Genomic DNA, 14271 nt, shown 5'->3' on the forward strand with positions numbered 1-14271 from the left:
AAGGCCAGAAAGGCCAGACTGGTAGGATCGAGGAGTATGTTCCCTTGGACAAATGTTTTTCTACCAACTCCGATCATGTAAGATACTCTGAGTTTCTTAAGAGCTACAAGAGCTATAACGGAAAACACCCTTGAAAACCGCTTTTCCTTGTTTGAACCATTTTCCGTACAGAAGATAATTTTGCAGACCTTCATTCCTTTTGACCACTCCGCCGAAGATGCTTCTTCCACTTTGCGCGATAACAGCTTTCCTCGCCTGTGTGCCTGGGGGCTTCGGCGCCGGTTTAGAGTCACCAATTTCCCCCAATACTCCGGTGTCATCCTTGATTGCTTCAGCAAAAGCACATCTCTCGAGTGGTTCCCCTCGAGACGCTTTATTGTATCTGGATGCAGCAATCTCCCGGGATCCCACAAACTACCTCACTGTATTCCAGCGTGGCGCGGCCTACTTATCTCTGGGACGCCGGGCGCAAGCCCAAGATGATTTTGACCGTGTTCTCCAGCTGAAACCGAATTTTGAGAGCGCTCTTCTACAGAGGGCTCGTCTCAGAGTCAATACGGCCGACTGGTCTGGCGCTTTAAATGACCTTGAGAAGGCCGGAAAGAAGAACTCACTCGAATATGAAGAATTTCAGAATGCGCGAGACGCTACCATTCGAGCACTGGATGCGGAGAAGAAAGGCGCATGGGAAGCCTGCGTGAGTGAGGCGACCACCGCTATTGCGAAGGCCAGTGCCTCTCTCACCCTACGGCGGAGCCGGGCACATTGTCGCTTTGAAAAAGGCGAGCTCGAGGAAGGAATTAGCGATCTTACACATACTTTGCAGATTTCCCCGGGCTTAATAGACCCGCACCTGCAAATCTCATCTATGCTCTTTTATACTCTCGGAGATGTCGAACGAGGACTTTTACAGATACGCAAATGCTTACATTCAGATCCGGACTCAAAACCGTGCAACAAGCTATACCGGCGAGAGAAGCAGCTAGATAAACGCCTCCGAAAATTGCAGGATACTCTGGCAGCACGGAAGTTTAATAACGCTTTGAATCTTCTGGTGGGTGCTGACGGTCAACCCGGTCTTGTCGATGATGTTCGTGGAGATGTAGGGCAAGCCAAAGAAGCGGGGCGCATCTTTTCTGACTCCCAAGGTGTACTTTATGCATCCTTGGTCGAGAAAACCTGTGAAGCATATAAAGAGGTACGTGAGCCATGAAAGTAGGAGCGCAGTGTAGACGTACAGATCTTGCTAATTATCTTTTGAATTAAGGCACATATGCCCAAACGCGCGTCCACGTTCTGCACCGAAGCACTTGCATTGGACCCCCATTCTTTGCCAGCGCTCTTGTTCAATGCCCAACATGCCCTAGATGAGGATAGATTCGAGGATGCTATCCGTTACCTTAGCACGGCCAAGGAACATCACCCTCAATCGAAGGAGGTCCAAACTCTCCTCCAAAAGGCTATGATCTTACAGAAGCGTTCCAAGCAAAAGGACTACTATAAAGTTCTCGGTGTATCCAAAGACGCCGATGAAAAGGCTATCAAGCGAGCCTACCGACAGCTGGTAAAACAGCATCATCCTGATAAGGCTGTGTCTCAGGGTATCACAAAAGAAGAGGCTGAGAAGAGGATGGCTGGTATCAACGAGGCTTACGAAGTCCTTTCTGATCCTGAACTTAGGGCACAATATGACAATGGCGTCGATCCCAATGATCCAGAATCGCAGAGGCAGAATTTCCACGGAAGCCCGTTTGGTGGAGGTCATCAATTCTTCTTCCAGCAGGGTAGCCCGCAGTTCAAATTCTCCTCTGGGCAGTTCAATTTCCCAGGTGGTTTCCCATTCTAACAATTTTGATTGGCTATTAAATTAACCATGATTCAAACGCGTCAACCATGACCTCATTAGAACTAGTTCTGTGTTTTGTTTTTCTATGCTGAAACTCGACACATCCATATGTTTTGGGCGGCGGTTCTGGGAGTGCTCATTTGATACAGAACTGGCTAGCCCACCGTTAATTGTCACCTTCGCGCCGTATCGCTCCCAGCTCTGCGAGGGGCTTCAGTGGCATCGCTGCAGGCATTGCTGCGACCAGAACATTCCATGGCATGTAGCAGAGCTCAGGTCTTCAATGCTTTGGTGGGTCGGTGAGAGGGACGTAGCTAACTTGAAACACTTTCTCTTTGTGTATAGTGCCATCTTCCTTCTTGTCCACTACCCATATGTACTGCCCACCGCCGAACGCGGTACTGAACAGTGTCCCTTGGCCGTCCTCGGCATTGACGGGTATGAACATACGTCCGGGCGCTCGCAGCTGCTCGATTAGCAGAGGGTGTAGCTCTTGTGCTGCTGCGCCAACGTGGATCGCATCATATGGCGCGCCATCTAGCCATCCACGGCGGCCATCGGCCTTGACAAACTTCACACCTCCAATTTCTAGCAGTTTTCTCCCATCCTCGGACTTCATCATATTGTCGTGTGCCAAGTTTACGAGTTCTTGTATGTGGTCGACGCCAATGACTTGTCCTTTTGGGCCATCGCTCGATGACGTATCCACGACAAGGCTGGCAAATACATGGGTTAGATAACCAGAGCCAGAGCCAATGTCTAGGACATGCGAGCCAGGTCGAAGGTAGTTGATAAGATACTCGCACGCGTGTCCATGCATATGGGGAGCGGAGATTGTCGCTCCATGGCCGATCGGCTGCGGCGAGTCTGAGTACGGTCTAGCAGGTGCATAGTGACCGCGGTCGACCTTGTTCCCTTGGTTAGAGATGCATGGAAGTGGAGGCGTGATGCTTAAAATCCATAAGCCAAAAGCAGTGCAGAAACATTAATGGGTTGGAAGTTCGGGTAAATGTTTGGGATATGTGCGGATTTTTGAGCTGCTGGGGTAGCTGGAGGGAGCTATGCTCACTGCCATCATTGCTTGTTTAACTCTCTCGTTCTTTATCAATCCTTCTCTGCATAGGTTCTCAATCAGTTCTGAGTTTGTTGATCCGGAACAGTACCACGCCATTGTTGTAGATCTTCTGGTCGTTTGTTTTAGTGCTAGTGATATCAACCTTATTTGTTGTGGCATGCAGAACAATCTTTTAGCTCTGATTCCGTTCTGGCTTGGGAGCTCGTAGTACTTGTGCTTTGTGGTTTCAAGCTTGCATGACGCCATTGGTACATCAATAGGTCACGTGTGATTGTGCTCTATACTCATGCACTGCTCTCCACTCGTGGTAGGGGTTTTCAGTGCTGCATCATGCTGTTTCGTATTGTCGAGTACTCTGTTTCTGTCATCGGCCTGTGAGTATTATATATATATATATACATTCTTTATTCTTAGGTGGGTGTATGTTACTCAATAGACGTGAGGAACTAATTGATGTTTTTGATGTCTCGTAACATATATTTCTGTGACAGTGCATACGAGCATCAATTTTTGACAACAAAAGTGGTTTCTCCAGCCCATGCATGTGGTCTACAAGTCCCACAGGAGATGCATACACAAACAGGCGACAAGCCAAAGACATATCAAACTGACACACCCGCATCAGGCGCCAGGACCCTCTCGGCCAGACCTTTGATCCCAACTAGATTGACCCCGGCCATTGAAAATTACGGCGATCTCCATACAAGTACACTTGCCTACCTCCTACGCCATCACGCCCAAAATTTCACCTAGTGCCAAGTCGGCTTGGAGCTCAAGAACTATATCCATAGCATACCGTCAGACGATGAAAATAATATCGAAGTACCGGATAGGAACTAGAATGGATGGAACAAGTATGGATGAAACGAGAACAGACGAAGACACCAATGACGAAGTCAATGTTCTCATTTTCGACTATATCATCTGTTTGGCTATACACGCAGCCATAGATGTGGCACAGGGTAACACACACGAGTGGGATATGGCCTGGCTCGAAGACACTCTACGGGGTAAGTAACAGAAACTAAGCAAACTCACAATCACCCAGGGTGGCTAAAGCCCGGAAATATAGCGTTACAATCAGTGCTTCCGCCGATGAAAGAGCTACCGGTGGATCTTCAGATAAAGGCCCAGGTATTCGAAATTGCTCGGGTGTTAAGCAAGGCATCCCATCCAGGGCCAGCTGCACTGGCGGAGATGGCAAGCACATTCGTGTCTACATGTAACGCCGAAAAAGAAGACATGCTAGCTCTACACGCGATGGAGGTTGCGAGTCACATTCGTAACGAGAGCAGCCAGACAGCTGTCGTCAATAATCTCCTCTACGTCATGCAACTATTAGCGCCGCCTATACTCATACAGCTCGAAAGAGGGCAACTCGAGGGCTTGAACCGGAACGAAACGCAACAGCTGAAGCGAAGGATAGGCATGGTGTAAAACAGTCATTGCACTTTTGTCTCAAATATAAATATAACAAAGACCAGGGATTAGAGAGCATAGCCCGGCATCGAAATCTACAGCTGAAACCTAGCACTATTATATCGCACATGTTGAATTGATATTTTACAGAACAGATTAGAAAAGAGAACGGGACAGTTCGTCTAGCCCAAAAGCATGCGGCGAGGGTCTTCAATATACTCCTTTACCTGTCGATATCGTCAGTCAACTTGTTCCCACAGGAAGAACACGAGAGAAAAGGTGAGGTAAAAGATACCTTAACTAGGAAAGTGACGGCCTCCCTGCCATCCAGAAGTCGATGGTCATAAGTGAGGGCAAGATACATCATCTGATAGGTAGGTTAACAACAAGAACCAAGCGCGCTTTGGCAAAATTTTACATACCGGGCGAATCTCAACCCTCCCGCTGATGGCCACGGGTTTGTCCTTAATGGCATGAAGACCGAGAACCGCTGCAGCGAGTTAGCTTGATAATTTTACTGGTAATCGTAAAAACAAGAACTTACCAGTTTGTGGGAGGTTGATAATAGGCGTGCCCATGAGAGATCCAAAAACGCCACCCTAAATGCTAATTAGCACATGGCTTCCTCAACAAGGAGCATATAAGAGTCCCACATTACTGATGGTGAAGGTGCCTCCAGCCATATCTTCGATAGTCAGTTTGTTGTCACGTGCCTAATGGCGTCAGTTATGATCTCTTGAATGAGGCTCATCTAGGCCCAACCTTCTTTCCAAGATCCGCGATAGACTTCTCAATACCAACGAGATCCATAGTCTCAGCGTTGCGGACCACGGGTGTCACTAGGCCCTTCTCGGTGGCAACAGCGACGCTGATGTCCACATAATCGCGGTAAACAATGGTATCACCACCATTGGGGCCTTCGATCGAAGCGTTAACGGCAGGAACATCCTTCATAGCCAGAACACAAGCACGAGAGAAGGCACTCATGAACCCCAGCTTGACACCTGTCTTCTTAAGAATTTCATCCTTGTACAGCTTCCGAAACTCCATCAAAGAAGACATGTCGACCTCATTGAAGGTAGTCAGGGAAGCAGCGGTGTTCTGGGATTGCTTCAAACGTTCCGCGATCCTAAGTCTCATCCGATTCATTTTGACCTTTTTCAAAGACGCTCGTTAGCACCAGCCATGCATTGAGCGCGAATCTAGAAATGTTACTCACCCTTCTCTCCTCACGGTTTCCTAGTGCGGGCTTCGCCTCCTCCGTTGGTCGAGACTTGGATGCAACTTCCTGTGTCGGCTTGGAAGTTTCAGCCTGAGGAGTCTTTGTTGACGAGGTGCTCTTATCAGGGGCGGAAGAAGATCGTGCGGATTCTGGTTCCTTTGGCTTTTCAGCCTCGGAGCCGGTAGAGGCAGGTTCTTTGGGCTTCTCAGTCGCTTCCTCTGACTTCTTTTCCGGAGTACCACCAGCTTCCAGCTTCACAAGATCCTGTCCGACTGTAACCGTATCTTCCTCGTTCACGAGCAGCTCCTTGATGACTCCAGACTCCGGCGCATTAACCGATACATCAATCTAAAGCGCGTAAGTGACTCGAATTGCGACACACGGCAAGCCCATATAAGCCAAAATATACCTTGTCAGTTTCAATTGTCGCAATCTCTTCATCCCGCTCGACATAGTCTCCGACCTCTTTCATGAGAGTTTAGCGAGGTTCGGCCACATATTAGAATAACCTACGTTTTGAGAATTGCTTCAATGTACCCTCTGTGATTGATTCCGCCATCTGCGGAACCTTGACGACAGTTTCGGCTGCACATGGAGTCAGAAAATGTCAACGAGTGAGTTGGGCCAATTACCATAGGTTCGAACCTGATAATTCGAAATCGGGATGACGTTGACTCTCGGAAACCCGGTTCTGGACCGCGATCAGAAATGGCTGGAATGTATGCACTTTCTCAATCAATCATACCGTAGAATCAGGCCTGACTGTAAGCCGTGAATCAACCCGGAAGCGCTTCTGGCATTTTCAGATCCCTTGCTCGTTGTGAAAGTCCTGCAGCATATCGCACGCGGTACACGAGGGATAGACCTTAGACGCTGGGCGGAAAATTGACGAAGAGATAGTCGAGAAGCCATGTTGACCTCAGGTGCAATGATAAAAGGTTCGAGTTCGGCAGGTGTTGAGGTATTCGGGTGAAGGGATACAGTCTATAGAGATTGGGAGAAGTGAGGTATACCTGCAACAGTGAAGAGAAGCTAGTCCAGTCCGGGCCGAGAAGTACCGGAAATTCCCTCAGCAAGGAAGCTCCCGTCTGAACTCGGCAAGTGACGGATTATCATTACTACGGAAATTCGGCGTGCCAAAGAAACCATTTTAGCATATTCTATTCCGTGGGATACCACTCCGCAAAGGTCATATTAAGCCACTATCCTGGCGGTGTCATTAATCCAGACCGGCCCGTTCACATTTTCATTTCGGTATCGCCAGGACTTTTGGCTCATTATGTCCGTCAACGCTGTCACGTAAGTTGCCGGTTAATGAACAGGTACGACCTGCGCTAACCTCGATCTTCATAGATCTCTCTACCGGCGTTCGCTGAAGCTCGCCCTGGACTGGGCTGTCCACAGACATATCTGGAGGGGACAGGCAGTTTATATCCGATCCCTTTTTGAGGCCAACAAGAACATTCGCGACCCTCGGCAACAGAAGGTACGTGACATGACCTTCGCAGCCGCTGACCGCTCCGTCGAGGAGCACTCGCTCACCAGCACTGCTAGGTCCTACTCCGAGAGACCGAAAAATTACTCGAAACATGGAAGCATCCTGATCCCTACCGTGCACCAACGGCCCCTGGTGGTATGTTTACAACTGTCTAAATATCCGAGCAAAGGACTAACCTGCGAAACAGGAAGCAAATACGAGAGAAACCTACCTGCTCGTCAACTACCTTGTGAGTGTAACCTAACTTACGTGGACAATCCAGACATTGTCTAACGTCATGTCAGACGCCTCTGGTGGTGCTGGTGATCATTGATGGTGTAGGACAAAATCAACAGAGGGATTATTTTATGTAATAGGAGCATGTATTCCAGCCGTCTAATCAAATCAATGAAATGTCTCTGCGAAACTGGACTCTCAAATGAGATGGTAAACGAACACATAGGTTGCCAAAAGACAGCACTACGATTGACACCAATGAATTTGGAATCAGAACAGTTGATTTTTAGGTCATTTGAACTTGTCGGTATCATTCCATGCCCGTGGACATAATTTACAAAAATCAAAACGCATCGAAATTAAAGAGCCATAAACGTGCCCAGGCCAGAACCCCGTTATCATCAGTAAGAGAACCAAACCACGCCGAATGACAAACCCCACGCAAATAGAGAAAATAAAAAACAAAAACAAAACCCTTCACAGCTCCTGGCTGCCCTTTCCGGCCTTAGGGGTCTTCTTGGGGAGGAGGTCTGCATCTCGTTAGAATAGGATTCGGGACATGTAAACGGAGTGCACGAACTCTGATGAATGTTGGGGAGGACGCCACCCTGGGCAATAGTGACGTGGCCCAGGAGCTTGTTCAGTTCCTCATCGTTTCGGATGGCGAGCTGAAGGTGGCGGGGGATGATACGAGTTTTCTTGTTGTCACGAGCGGCGTTTCCAGCAAGCTCGAGAATTTCGGCAGCAAGATACTCCAATACGGCAGCCAGGTAGACAGGCGCACCTAGCAGGTGCTGGTTAGCACTGGAGGAAGTAGAAGTACACAGGCAAAACGACATACCGGCACCAACACGCTGGGCGTAGTTTCCCTTGCGAAGAAGACGGTGAACACGACCGACAGGGAAAGCCAAGCCGGCCTTCGAAGAACGACTATTCTCACGTCAATACAGTTATAGGCTGTTTAGTGCTGTGTTCAACATACGACTGAGCGTTCTTGCTGCCGCTAGCCTTGCCACCGGATTTTCCGCCAGTCATTTTGATTGATTTGAGAATCAGGTTATTCGAAAAGAAGCTGTGAGATGCGAAAACGACGCGTAGGTCTCGGTGTAAGAGGTTAGGAGCGAGAAATGATAAGTGGAAATGGGAAGGGACGACAGCTATCGCGAAGGAGCGGAGGGCATATATAACGACACCATGAAAGTGACGCCCGGCAGCCCAGACGCGTTTTGGATCACCCTCTCGCTTAGCGGGGTCAACCAATCAATGAGCGGATCATCATCGATTGTACCAGTTGGACGGTGTCGTCATGTTACAATACCAGATTGAGAAAGGTGCCCAGACTAATCGAAAGCCTTACCGTACCGTATCCTTGGCAAGTTCTTGCCGCCAATCCTGTCGCGTTTCACGCATTCTGAGCTTTCTAATCATACAAATCATACAATTCCATTACCGTATCGAAAAACTGCCTCCTTTGTGCTTTTTGGATCAACAGGGCGTTTGGAGCCGAGTATAAGTAGCGCGCCTCCCCTCGTCACCGCGTATTCTTAACTTTCATCCTCCTACTCATTCCACCCCACCACTCTCACGCGTCAATAAGTGCTTTCTTGCACCCCCATTCATAGTCAAGTCACTCAACATTACCGAATTCAACTTTTGATTTTATCAACTTCAAAATGCCTCCCAAAGCTGCCGAGAAGAAGCCTAGCACTGGCGGCAAGGCCCCCGCTGGCAAGGCCCCCGCTGAGAAGAAAGAAGCTGGAAAGAAGACCGCCGCTGCTGCCTCTGGCGAGAAGAAGAAGCGCGGAAAGACCAGGAAGGAGACATACTCTTCTTACATCTACAAGGGTGAGTTTGTCCGAATCAGTCCATGATATTGGCGTGTTTTAACTCGCAGCAGTCCTCAAGCAAGTGCACCCGGACACTGGTATCTCCACCCGTGCTATGTCTATTTTGAACTCTTTCGTCAATGGTACGTAAAGCTGTTTGCTTTTACGCGCGGATATGAAGCTAACTTGGCTGAAGATATCTTCGAGCGCGTTGCGACGGAGGCGTCCAAGCTCGCTGCTTACAACAAGAAGTCCACCATATCATCTCGAGAAATCCAGACCTCGTGAGTATTGCATCTTATTCTACATGTGATATTCTAACTCGACTAGTGTGAGGTTGATTCTGCCCGGTGAACTCGCCAAGCACGCCGTGTCCGAGGGCACCAAGGCCGTTACGAAGTATTCCTCATCTGCCAAATAGGCTTTTCTCGGCATATTTTCTTTTTTTTTAATTGCACGGATATGTTCTTTGTTTCGTTACTCGTCATCTTGAACGGTTTTGAGGCGGCGGGTTAAAGGGTGTTCGCGGGATTTCTAACGTGTCATGGGATGGTCTTTTTTTCCTATTTGTTCTATTTCCCCTCGGGTCAAATGTCGTCTTTCAACGCCTTCACTTTTATGGAAACATGGATGTGGTGTAACATAACTTGAGTTCTGGAACCGGTTGTATAAATACCCTTCCTCGAATTCGAATCCAATGCTTTCATGGAAAGTTCTAATTATCCGTTTGGGGTCTTGGGGTTTCTTTGCCTATCTGGGCATATTGTACCTTGCACCCAACCTCTAGGTGCAACTGCTCGCTGGGCGGTCGTCTTCACTGATTTACTACAACGCGTCGTCATGATCATCAAATGCCTCAACTTCGTCTAGCGCTTCCCTTCGCCCTTGCCAGGAGGCGGCGTCGCTTTCGCTTAGGATTGTTATTATGGGTTTTCCTTCCAGGGACGTAACCCGAGCTTTCCAATCTTTCCAATCGTCCTCATCTCTGATTAGGAACCCTATGAGCATGCTTGGGTCCATGTCTTGGATGTTGAGTCTTCTCAGTCGACGAGTGTGGTATGTATTGACTTCATCTTCCGTGTACGTGCCTGATTCGCTGTATCTTAGAGCAGGGCGGGTGTTGTGTGGGTCAAGGTAGAAGAAATGCGAACCCTGGACAGCTACAAAATAATGGGAAGCTGATGGACGTCCTCTGTTCGACAGCCTTTAGCAACTGATACACCCCAATAATACCCCAGGTTTGCATGACGTACCCCGCGATCCCCACGGATTGTGGCAGCTGTAGCACGGCTTTTAGTCCGTTCCAGTATACTGCAGTGATACGGTCGATTCCCAGTCTGAGACCCAGCAGTATGAGTGTCGGGCGAACAGTACCTTTTTCATCCCTGGACACACTCATGAATTTGTCCTGATAAACGTCCGAGTTGTCATCTGCAATGTAAACTTGGAGATTCGACTGGTCGTATCTCGCTGCAAGGCCTCTAAACTCCTACGTGAGCTTTCGTCCCACGCTTTTTTAAAAACAAGGGTCCCTACTGTATGCATCTAGCTGTGGCAGTTGGCCCAAACCATTCCCCTGGATGCTTTCCGCAGAAATCCGCTCCGTGCTTGACAAAACTGTGTATCGAAAATGGGGCACGAGGGGAGTCGGCGAACAGCGAGAGTAGCTTCCCTTCTTCCTCTAGTCTTTCGCCCCTTCGCCAGTCTATACGGTATTAGCGGTCTCTGAGCTGCATCTTTGAGACTACACTGCTCCGGAGCTCATACCACGGCCCAGTAGCAGGATGGCCATGGAGTTAGCCAGTAGGCTTTGGCCTGATCTTATCATACACCCCCATCCGGTGTCACTTGTGAAGCCCTGCGCTTCAATGAGTTGACTTCTCAGCCGCACGCCCAAGGTCAGTGATGAGTTTCCCTCTTGTCCAGCGTCCTTGGGAATCGGCGGGAAATTTGACCTATATGTCATCCATATCTTTGACTCGAAGTCCAGCAGAAACGCTTCTGGCCAGCCAGGTGCACTCGTGTTTGTTGTGTTCTGTTGCTGCCCGTAGTCGGGGTTCCCTTTTGCAATATTAATTTTCTGACCTACGGGCTCGCCGCGTATCCCACGTCTGATAATTTTTTAGACTTACTAGATTCATCGGTTGCTTCCTCCACGCACTGGGGTGGGTAGCGTGTTCCCAGACACCAGATCGGCGAACCAGGCTCCTCGTCATTCTTAGGCTCGGGATCCCATAGATACTGTATTATCCGTCTCCTGCATCGTTCTATGTCCGTTGCGTTCATTTTTTCGAGTTGCCGTTTGCTTTAGTTTAAGTGCGGGCGTTGGTTGATTGACCTCGCCAGGTTTGAGCTAAGCTGGCTTTGACTATTTGAGGATGACACGCCTTCGGTCATCCGCAGTTTGCTTTTGTGTTCACTGCTATCTGCTAGTTGATTTGTATGTTTGAGTTTCTTGAGTGCTTACTGTGCTCCTGGTAGATTTTGATCACTCGAATTCAAGATCTCTCTGTAACTATGTGAGCATGGCTGTTGTGGCGTGTGACGTGTTGGAGATGATTGGAGTACAGGGTTTCGGCCGGGTTTACCACGGGGCGAGTCACGAGGTGTCGGGGCTCTCTATTCGAGGGCGCATATGGTATCTGCAGGTCTCCAGGGTTTTCATATTATAGCTATTGGGTGGCCTTTCCCCTATGTCCTTCGGCGATGATATCTGATCGGGCGCAGTAATGCAATGGTGTCTGTGTGCTGATTCTTTAGTTGTTTTAGATATATGCTGTAACTATCCTTCCATGTGAAAATATATAACTGCAACAGGGTGAGCCTAGAGTAACAACACACCATTGACCAAATATATACCACCATATGACACAGCAGACCAGATTAGAAGGAAGCGGATTTATTATTATTAATATTATGATTATTATCACCCAAGACCATAATCCAACAAAGCAGTAATATTCTTTGCCATATTCATAGCGCCTGCAGCTCGCGGATGCTGGTTGGACGGCCCGTGACTCCTCGCCCACCCACATTGAGAAGGTGGTTGAATGTCGAGCAAATAATAGATTATTCGCATAGCCATAGCTTTCATTTATAAGGTTAGGTTATAAATATATTATTTCAAATAGCAGTATACCCACTATATATTGAGTACCTGTTCTGTAAAAGTTAATCAAGAACTAATATATGATTATTCTTGCAAATTAAGGCTCATAATATTATTCAATCAGTAAAATATATAAGATATTTTAAGTATTAAGAAGGTTATAAAAAATATTTCATTATTTTTAAAGATTAATAGAGCTAGCAGGCTAATATTAGAATTATTAAATATTCTTTAAATATTTAATATCTAAATTTGTTAAGGGATGTATTTAGATGGATCTTCCTATCCAATCGTGCCGTATGTACAAGAAGGAATCGCTGGAGAAGAAGGGAAAGCGGGACAGGACAGATCAGAGATTGGAGATGGATGGGGAGCCACGTGACCGCAGCCGCGTACGCTACGCGGTGCGTGTTATGGGAGCATCCCATAACAGGATCTTGGTTGTCAGCCATGCCCTTAACCTGGTTCTAAATAAGGTTTCTGCAACATTAGTATACAACCTCGGAATTACAGCGCGCAGCTTCGGTAAAAGATCTGTCAGCAGTCAAATCCAGAAAGTCTTGATGTATAACTGGAAAAGGTTGATAAAAGGGAGGAGGAGGATATTTGCGCTTCTACCTTTTGTTTCCTTCTCTAAGCTTGTGATACTCAATTATACAAGACAGCCAGTTGAAAATAATACTGCCTACGCCCGTTACATACGCCTGTTACAATACTAGCTAGTGATATTATACTATTAATCCTACTATCTACCTTCTAATCTAATCAAGAAAGTTTATTGAATAATTTAAGCTAACCTCCAACTATTAAGAAGATTCTTAGCAAATTTCTCAAATATCCTGACAAGGCAGTAAAATACCTATTTTTTAAAATATTATTAGTAATTAAATTATTATTAGTTAAACTATTATCAGCCCAATAATTATTAATTAAAGAACTATCTATACCATCTATAAACTAACTAGAATTAGAATTATTACCTGATATTTTAATTTTAAAAAGAAGTAATATAAATAATTTCCAAGTCTAATAATAATATCTATCTAGATATTATATCTAAATCTTTTATATCAATCCTAAAGAGTACTTTAGCAGGATAATAGAGTATTATTCTTGGCTTACTAGAATATAAGAATATAGTTTTAATTTTAGATTTAGAAATTATAGACCTAATATATTTATAACTATATCTAGAGCTATTAGAGCTGCTAGAAGTAGTAATAGTTATTTTAATTAGAACTAATCAACTATAGTTTTATCCTTTTCTACTTAATATAATCAAACTAAAACAAGACTAACTATAAGCTTGATTAATTTTAATAATAATTAAATAAATAGTATAATAATATTTGTCCTAGTAGTTTTTCCAGGAACTAGAAGTAATAGTTTCCTAATAAAAGTAGACTATCTAGTTTTTCTAGTCCTCCTAGGCCTTCTAATCCTCCTAGTAGTAATCCTGAAGAACGTAATAATATTACTAATAATAAAAATAATAATAATTGTTGTGGACGTTCAGAGGGGATGGGGGCAGAAGGAAACTGTATCAACTACACGGACGTAGCCTACTAAGGATCGGATGCCATATGACGATTGATTCTCTATCCCGTTGACGATTGCTCTCTTCCCTCTTCATCATGTTGTCTCTCCTTTCCCCCACTATATATACATATAGAAGGGTGAGAACCTTCTAGAACTAGACGATGTACGGTCAAGCCATCGGAGATCACGAGGCCTTATATTTCCGTATCAATAATTTTATAAGCTATTAGAAGACTAAAGAAATTAGTTATTTCTAGCCTGATTGTCAAGGTGCAGGCTCAGGAATATATTTAGAACAGAACGACGGAGTAGATACAACAGGCAGGCTACAGAGTCAGGCTATCAGACAGGTGCATAGACAAGACAAGACGTAGCTCGAGGTTAGGCTTCGTCAAAACCCATTTTGGGTCGGGATCTCGGACCCAAAACCCAGTTGGGTTTTGGGTTTTTCCAAACCCCCTCGACCCAACCCAAAAACCCAATGGGTAACCCACTGGGTTCCCAAAAAAACCCAATTTGAC

At 46.4% G+C, this 14271-nt stretch overlaps 8 protein-coding genes across 8 annotated transcripts; 4 read left to right on the forward strand and 4 right to left on the reverse strand.

Moving 5' to 3' along the window:
• The first annotated feature begins 70 nt into the window (after positions 1–70).
• Positions 71–1986, forward strand: BDW70DRAFT_112631 (DnaJ and TPR domain protein). The gene is made up of 2 exons (XM_073734582.1): positions 71–1198; positions 1268–1986. The coding sequence occupies exons 1-2, from the start codon at positions 218–220 to the stop codon at positions 1844–1846; spliced, it is 1560 nt and encodes a 519-aa protein (XP_073592210.1). The 5' UTR covers positions 71–217; the 3' UTR covers positions 1847–1986.
• A 140-nt stretch (positions 1987–2126) lies between these two features.
• On the reverse strand, positions 2127–3017 carry BDW70DRAFT_153404 (protein-L-isoaspartate O-methyltransferase; the record flags this gene model as incomplete). The annotated part of the gene is made up of 2 exons (XM_073739626.1): positions 2127–2753; positions 2916–3017. 2 exons carry the CDS (start codon positions 3015–3017, stop codon positions 2127–2129), a joined length of 729 nt encoding a protein of 242 aa, XP_073592211.1.
• Positions 3018–3762: 745 nt separating this feature from the next.
• BDW70DRAFT_153405 (uncharacterized protein) lies at positions 3763–4358 on the forward strand (the record flags this gene model as incomplete). Its single annotated transcript, XM_073739627.1, has 2 exons — positions 3763–3931; positions 3994–4358. 2 exons carry the CDS (start codon positions 3763–3765, stop codon positions 4356–4358), a joined length of 534 nt encoding a protein of 177 aa, XP_073592212.1.
• Positions 4351–6647, reverse strand: BDW70DRAFT_143494 (putative dihydrolipoamide succinyltransferase). Its single transcript, XM_073738110.1, has 11 exons — positions 6308–6647; positions 6195–6253; positions 6076–6147; positions 5972–6027; positions 5560–5910; positions 5103–5495; positions 4994–5053; positions 4885–4939; positions 4763–4830; positions 4636–4707; positions 4351–4567 (listed from the first exon to the last, which is right to left on the reverse strand). Exons 1-11 carry the CDS (start codon positions 6472–6474, stop codon positions 4523–4525), a joined length of 1398 nt encoding a protein of 465 aa, XP_073592213.1. The 5' UTR covers positions 6475–6647; the 3' UTR covers positions 4351–4522.
• A 37-nt stretch (positions 6648–6684) lies between these two features.
• On the forward strand, positions 6685–7466 carry BDW70DRAFT_143495 (NADH dehydrogenase [ubiquinone] 1 beta subcomplex subunit 9). The gene is made up of 5 exons (XM_073738111.1): positions 6685–6861; positions 6916–7048; positions 7117–7195; positions 7248–7289; positions 7345–7466. Exons 1-5 carry the CDS (start codon positions 6842–6844, stop codon positions 7371–7373), a joined length of 303 nt encoding a protein of 100 aa, XP_073592214.1. The 5' UTR covers positions 6685–6841; the 3' UTR covers positions 7374–7466.
• Positions 7467–7559: 93 nt separating this feature from the next.
• Positions 7560–8457, reverse strand: BDW70DRAFT_143499 (histone H2A). The gene is made up of 4 exons (XM_073738112.1): positions 8259–8457; positions 8118–8206; positions 7857–8060; positions 7560–7806 (listed from the first exon to the last, which is right to left on the reverse strand). Exons 1-4 carry the CDS (start codon positions 8309–8311, stop codon positions 7754–7756), a joined length of 399 nt encoding a protein of 132 aa, XP_073592215.1. The 5' UTR covers positions 8312–8457; the 3' UTR covers positions 7560–7753.
• A 492-nt stretch (positions 8458–8949) lies between these two features.
• Positions 8950–9523, forward strand: BDW70DRAFT_153408 (histone H2B family protein; the record flags this gene model as incomplete). Its single annotated transcript, XM_073739628.1, has 4 exons — positions 8950–9121; positions 9174–9245; positions 9299–9386; positions 9433–9523. 4 exons carry the CDS (start codon positions 8950–8952, stop codon positions 9521–9523), a joined length of 423 nt encoding a protein of 140 aa, XP_073592216.1.
• On the reverse strand, positions 9505–11388 carry BDW70DRAFT_171424 (cysteine protease ATG4; the record flags this gene model as incomplete). The annotated part of the gene is made up of 5 exons (XM_073743214.1): positions 9505–10294; positions 10356–10583; positions 10639–10807; positions 10870–11163; positions 11235–11388. 5 exons carry the CDS (start codon positions 11386–11388, stop codon positions 9928–9930), a joined length of 1212 nt encoding a protein of 403 aa, XP_073592217.1. The 3' UTR covers positions 9505–9927.
• Positions 11389–14271: the final 2883 nt, after the last annotated feature.

Source organism: Aspergillus foveolatus (assembly GCF_047715535.1).
Source record: "Aspergillus foveolatus strain CBS 279.81 unplaced genomic scaffold BDW70scaffold_73, whole genome shotgun sequence".
Lineage (NCBI taxonomy): Eukaryota > Fungi > Ascomycota > Eurotiomycetes > Eurotiales > Aspergillaceae > Aspergillus > Aspergillus foveolatus.

Excerpts from the sequence above, each read along its gene's own strand:
- BDW70DRAFT_112631 (XM_073734582.1), top strand. The coding sequence starts at position 218 with ATGCTTCTTCCACTTTGCGCGATAACAGCTTTCCTCGCCTGTGTGCCT. Across the intron at positions 1,199-1,267 it reads CCTGTGAAGCATATAAAGAG|GCACATATGCCCAAACGCGC; the intron begins GTACGTGAGCCA and ends TTTTGAATTAAG.
- BDW70DRAFT_143494 (XM_073738110.1), bottom strand. The coding sequence starts at position 6,474 with ATGGCTTCTCGACTATCTCTTCGTCAATTTTCCGCCCAGCGTCTAAGG. Across the intron at positions 5,911-5,971 it reads CGACAATTGAAACTGACAAG|ATTGATGTATCGGTTAATGC; the intron begins GTATATTTTGGC and ends TACGCGCTTTAG. Across the intron at positions 4,940-4,993 it reads GCACCTTCACCATCAGTAAT|GGTGGCGTTTTTGGATCTCT; the intron begins GTGGGACTCTTA and ends ATTAGCATTTAG.
- BDW70DRAFT_143495 (XM_073738111.1), top strand. The coding sequence starts at position 6,842 with ATGTCCGTCAACGCTGTCAC. Across the intron at positions 6,862-6,915 it reads ATGTCCGTCAACGCTGTCAC|ATCTCTCTACCGGCGTTCGC; the intron begins GTAAGTTGCCGG and ends CGATCTTCATAG. Across the intron at positions 7,049-7,116 it reads GCGACCCTCGGCAACAGAAG|GTCCTACTCCGAGAGACCGA; the intron begins GTACGTGACATG and ends CAGCACTGCTAG.
- BDW70DRAFT_143499 (XM_073738112.1), bottom strand. The coding sequence starts at position 8,311 with ATGACTGGCGGAAAATCCGGTGGCAAGGCTAGCGGCAGCAAGAACGCT. Across the intron at positions 8,207-8,258 it reads GGCAGCAAGAACGCTCAGTC|TCGTTCTTCGAAGGCCGGCT; the intron begins GTATGTTGAACA and ends ACGTGAGAATAG. Across the intron at positions 8,061-8,117 it reads CGCCCAGCGTGTTGGTGCCG|GTGCGCCTGTCTACCTGGCT; the intron begins GTATGTCGTTTT and ends AGCACCTGCTAG.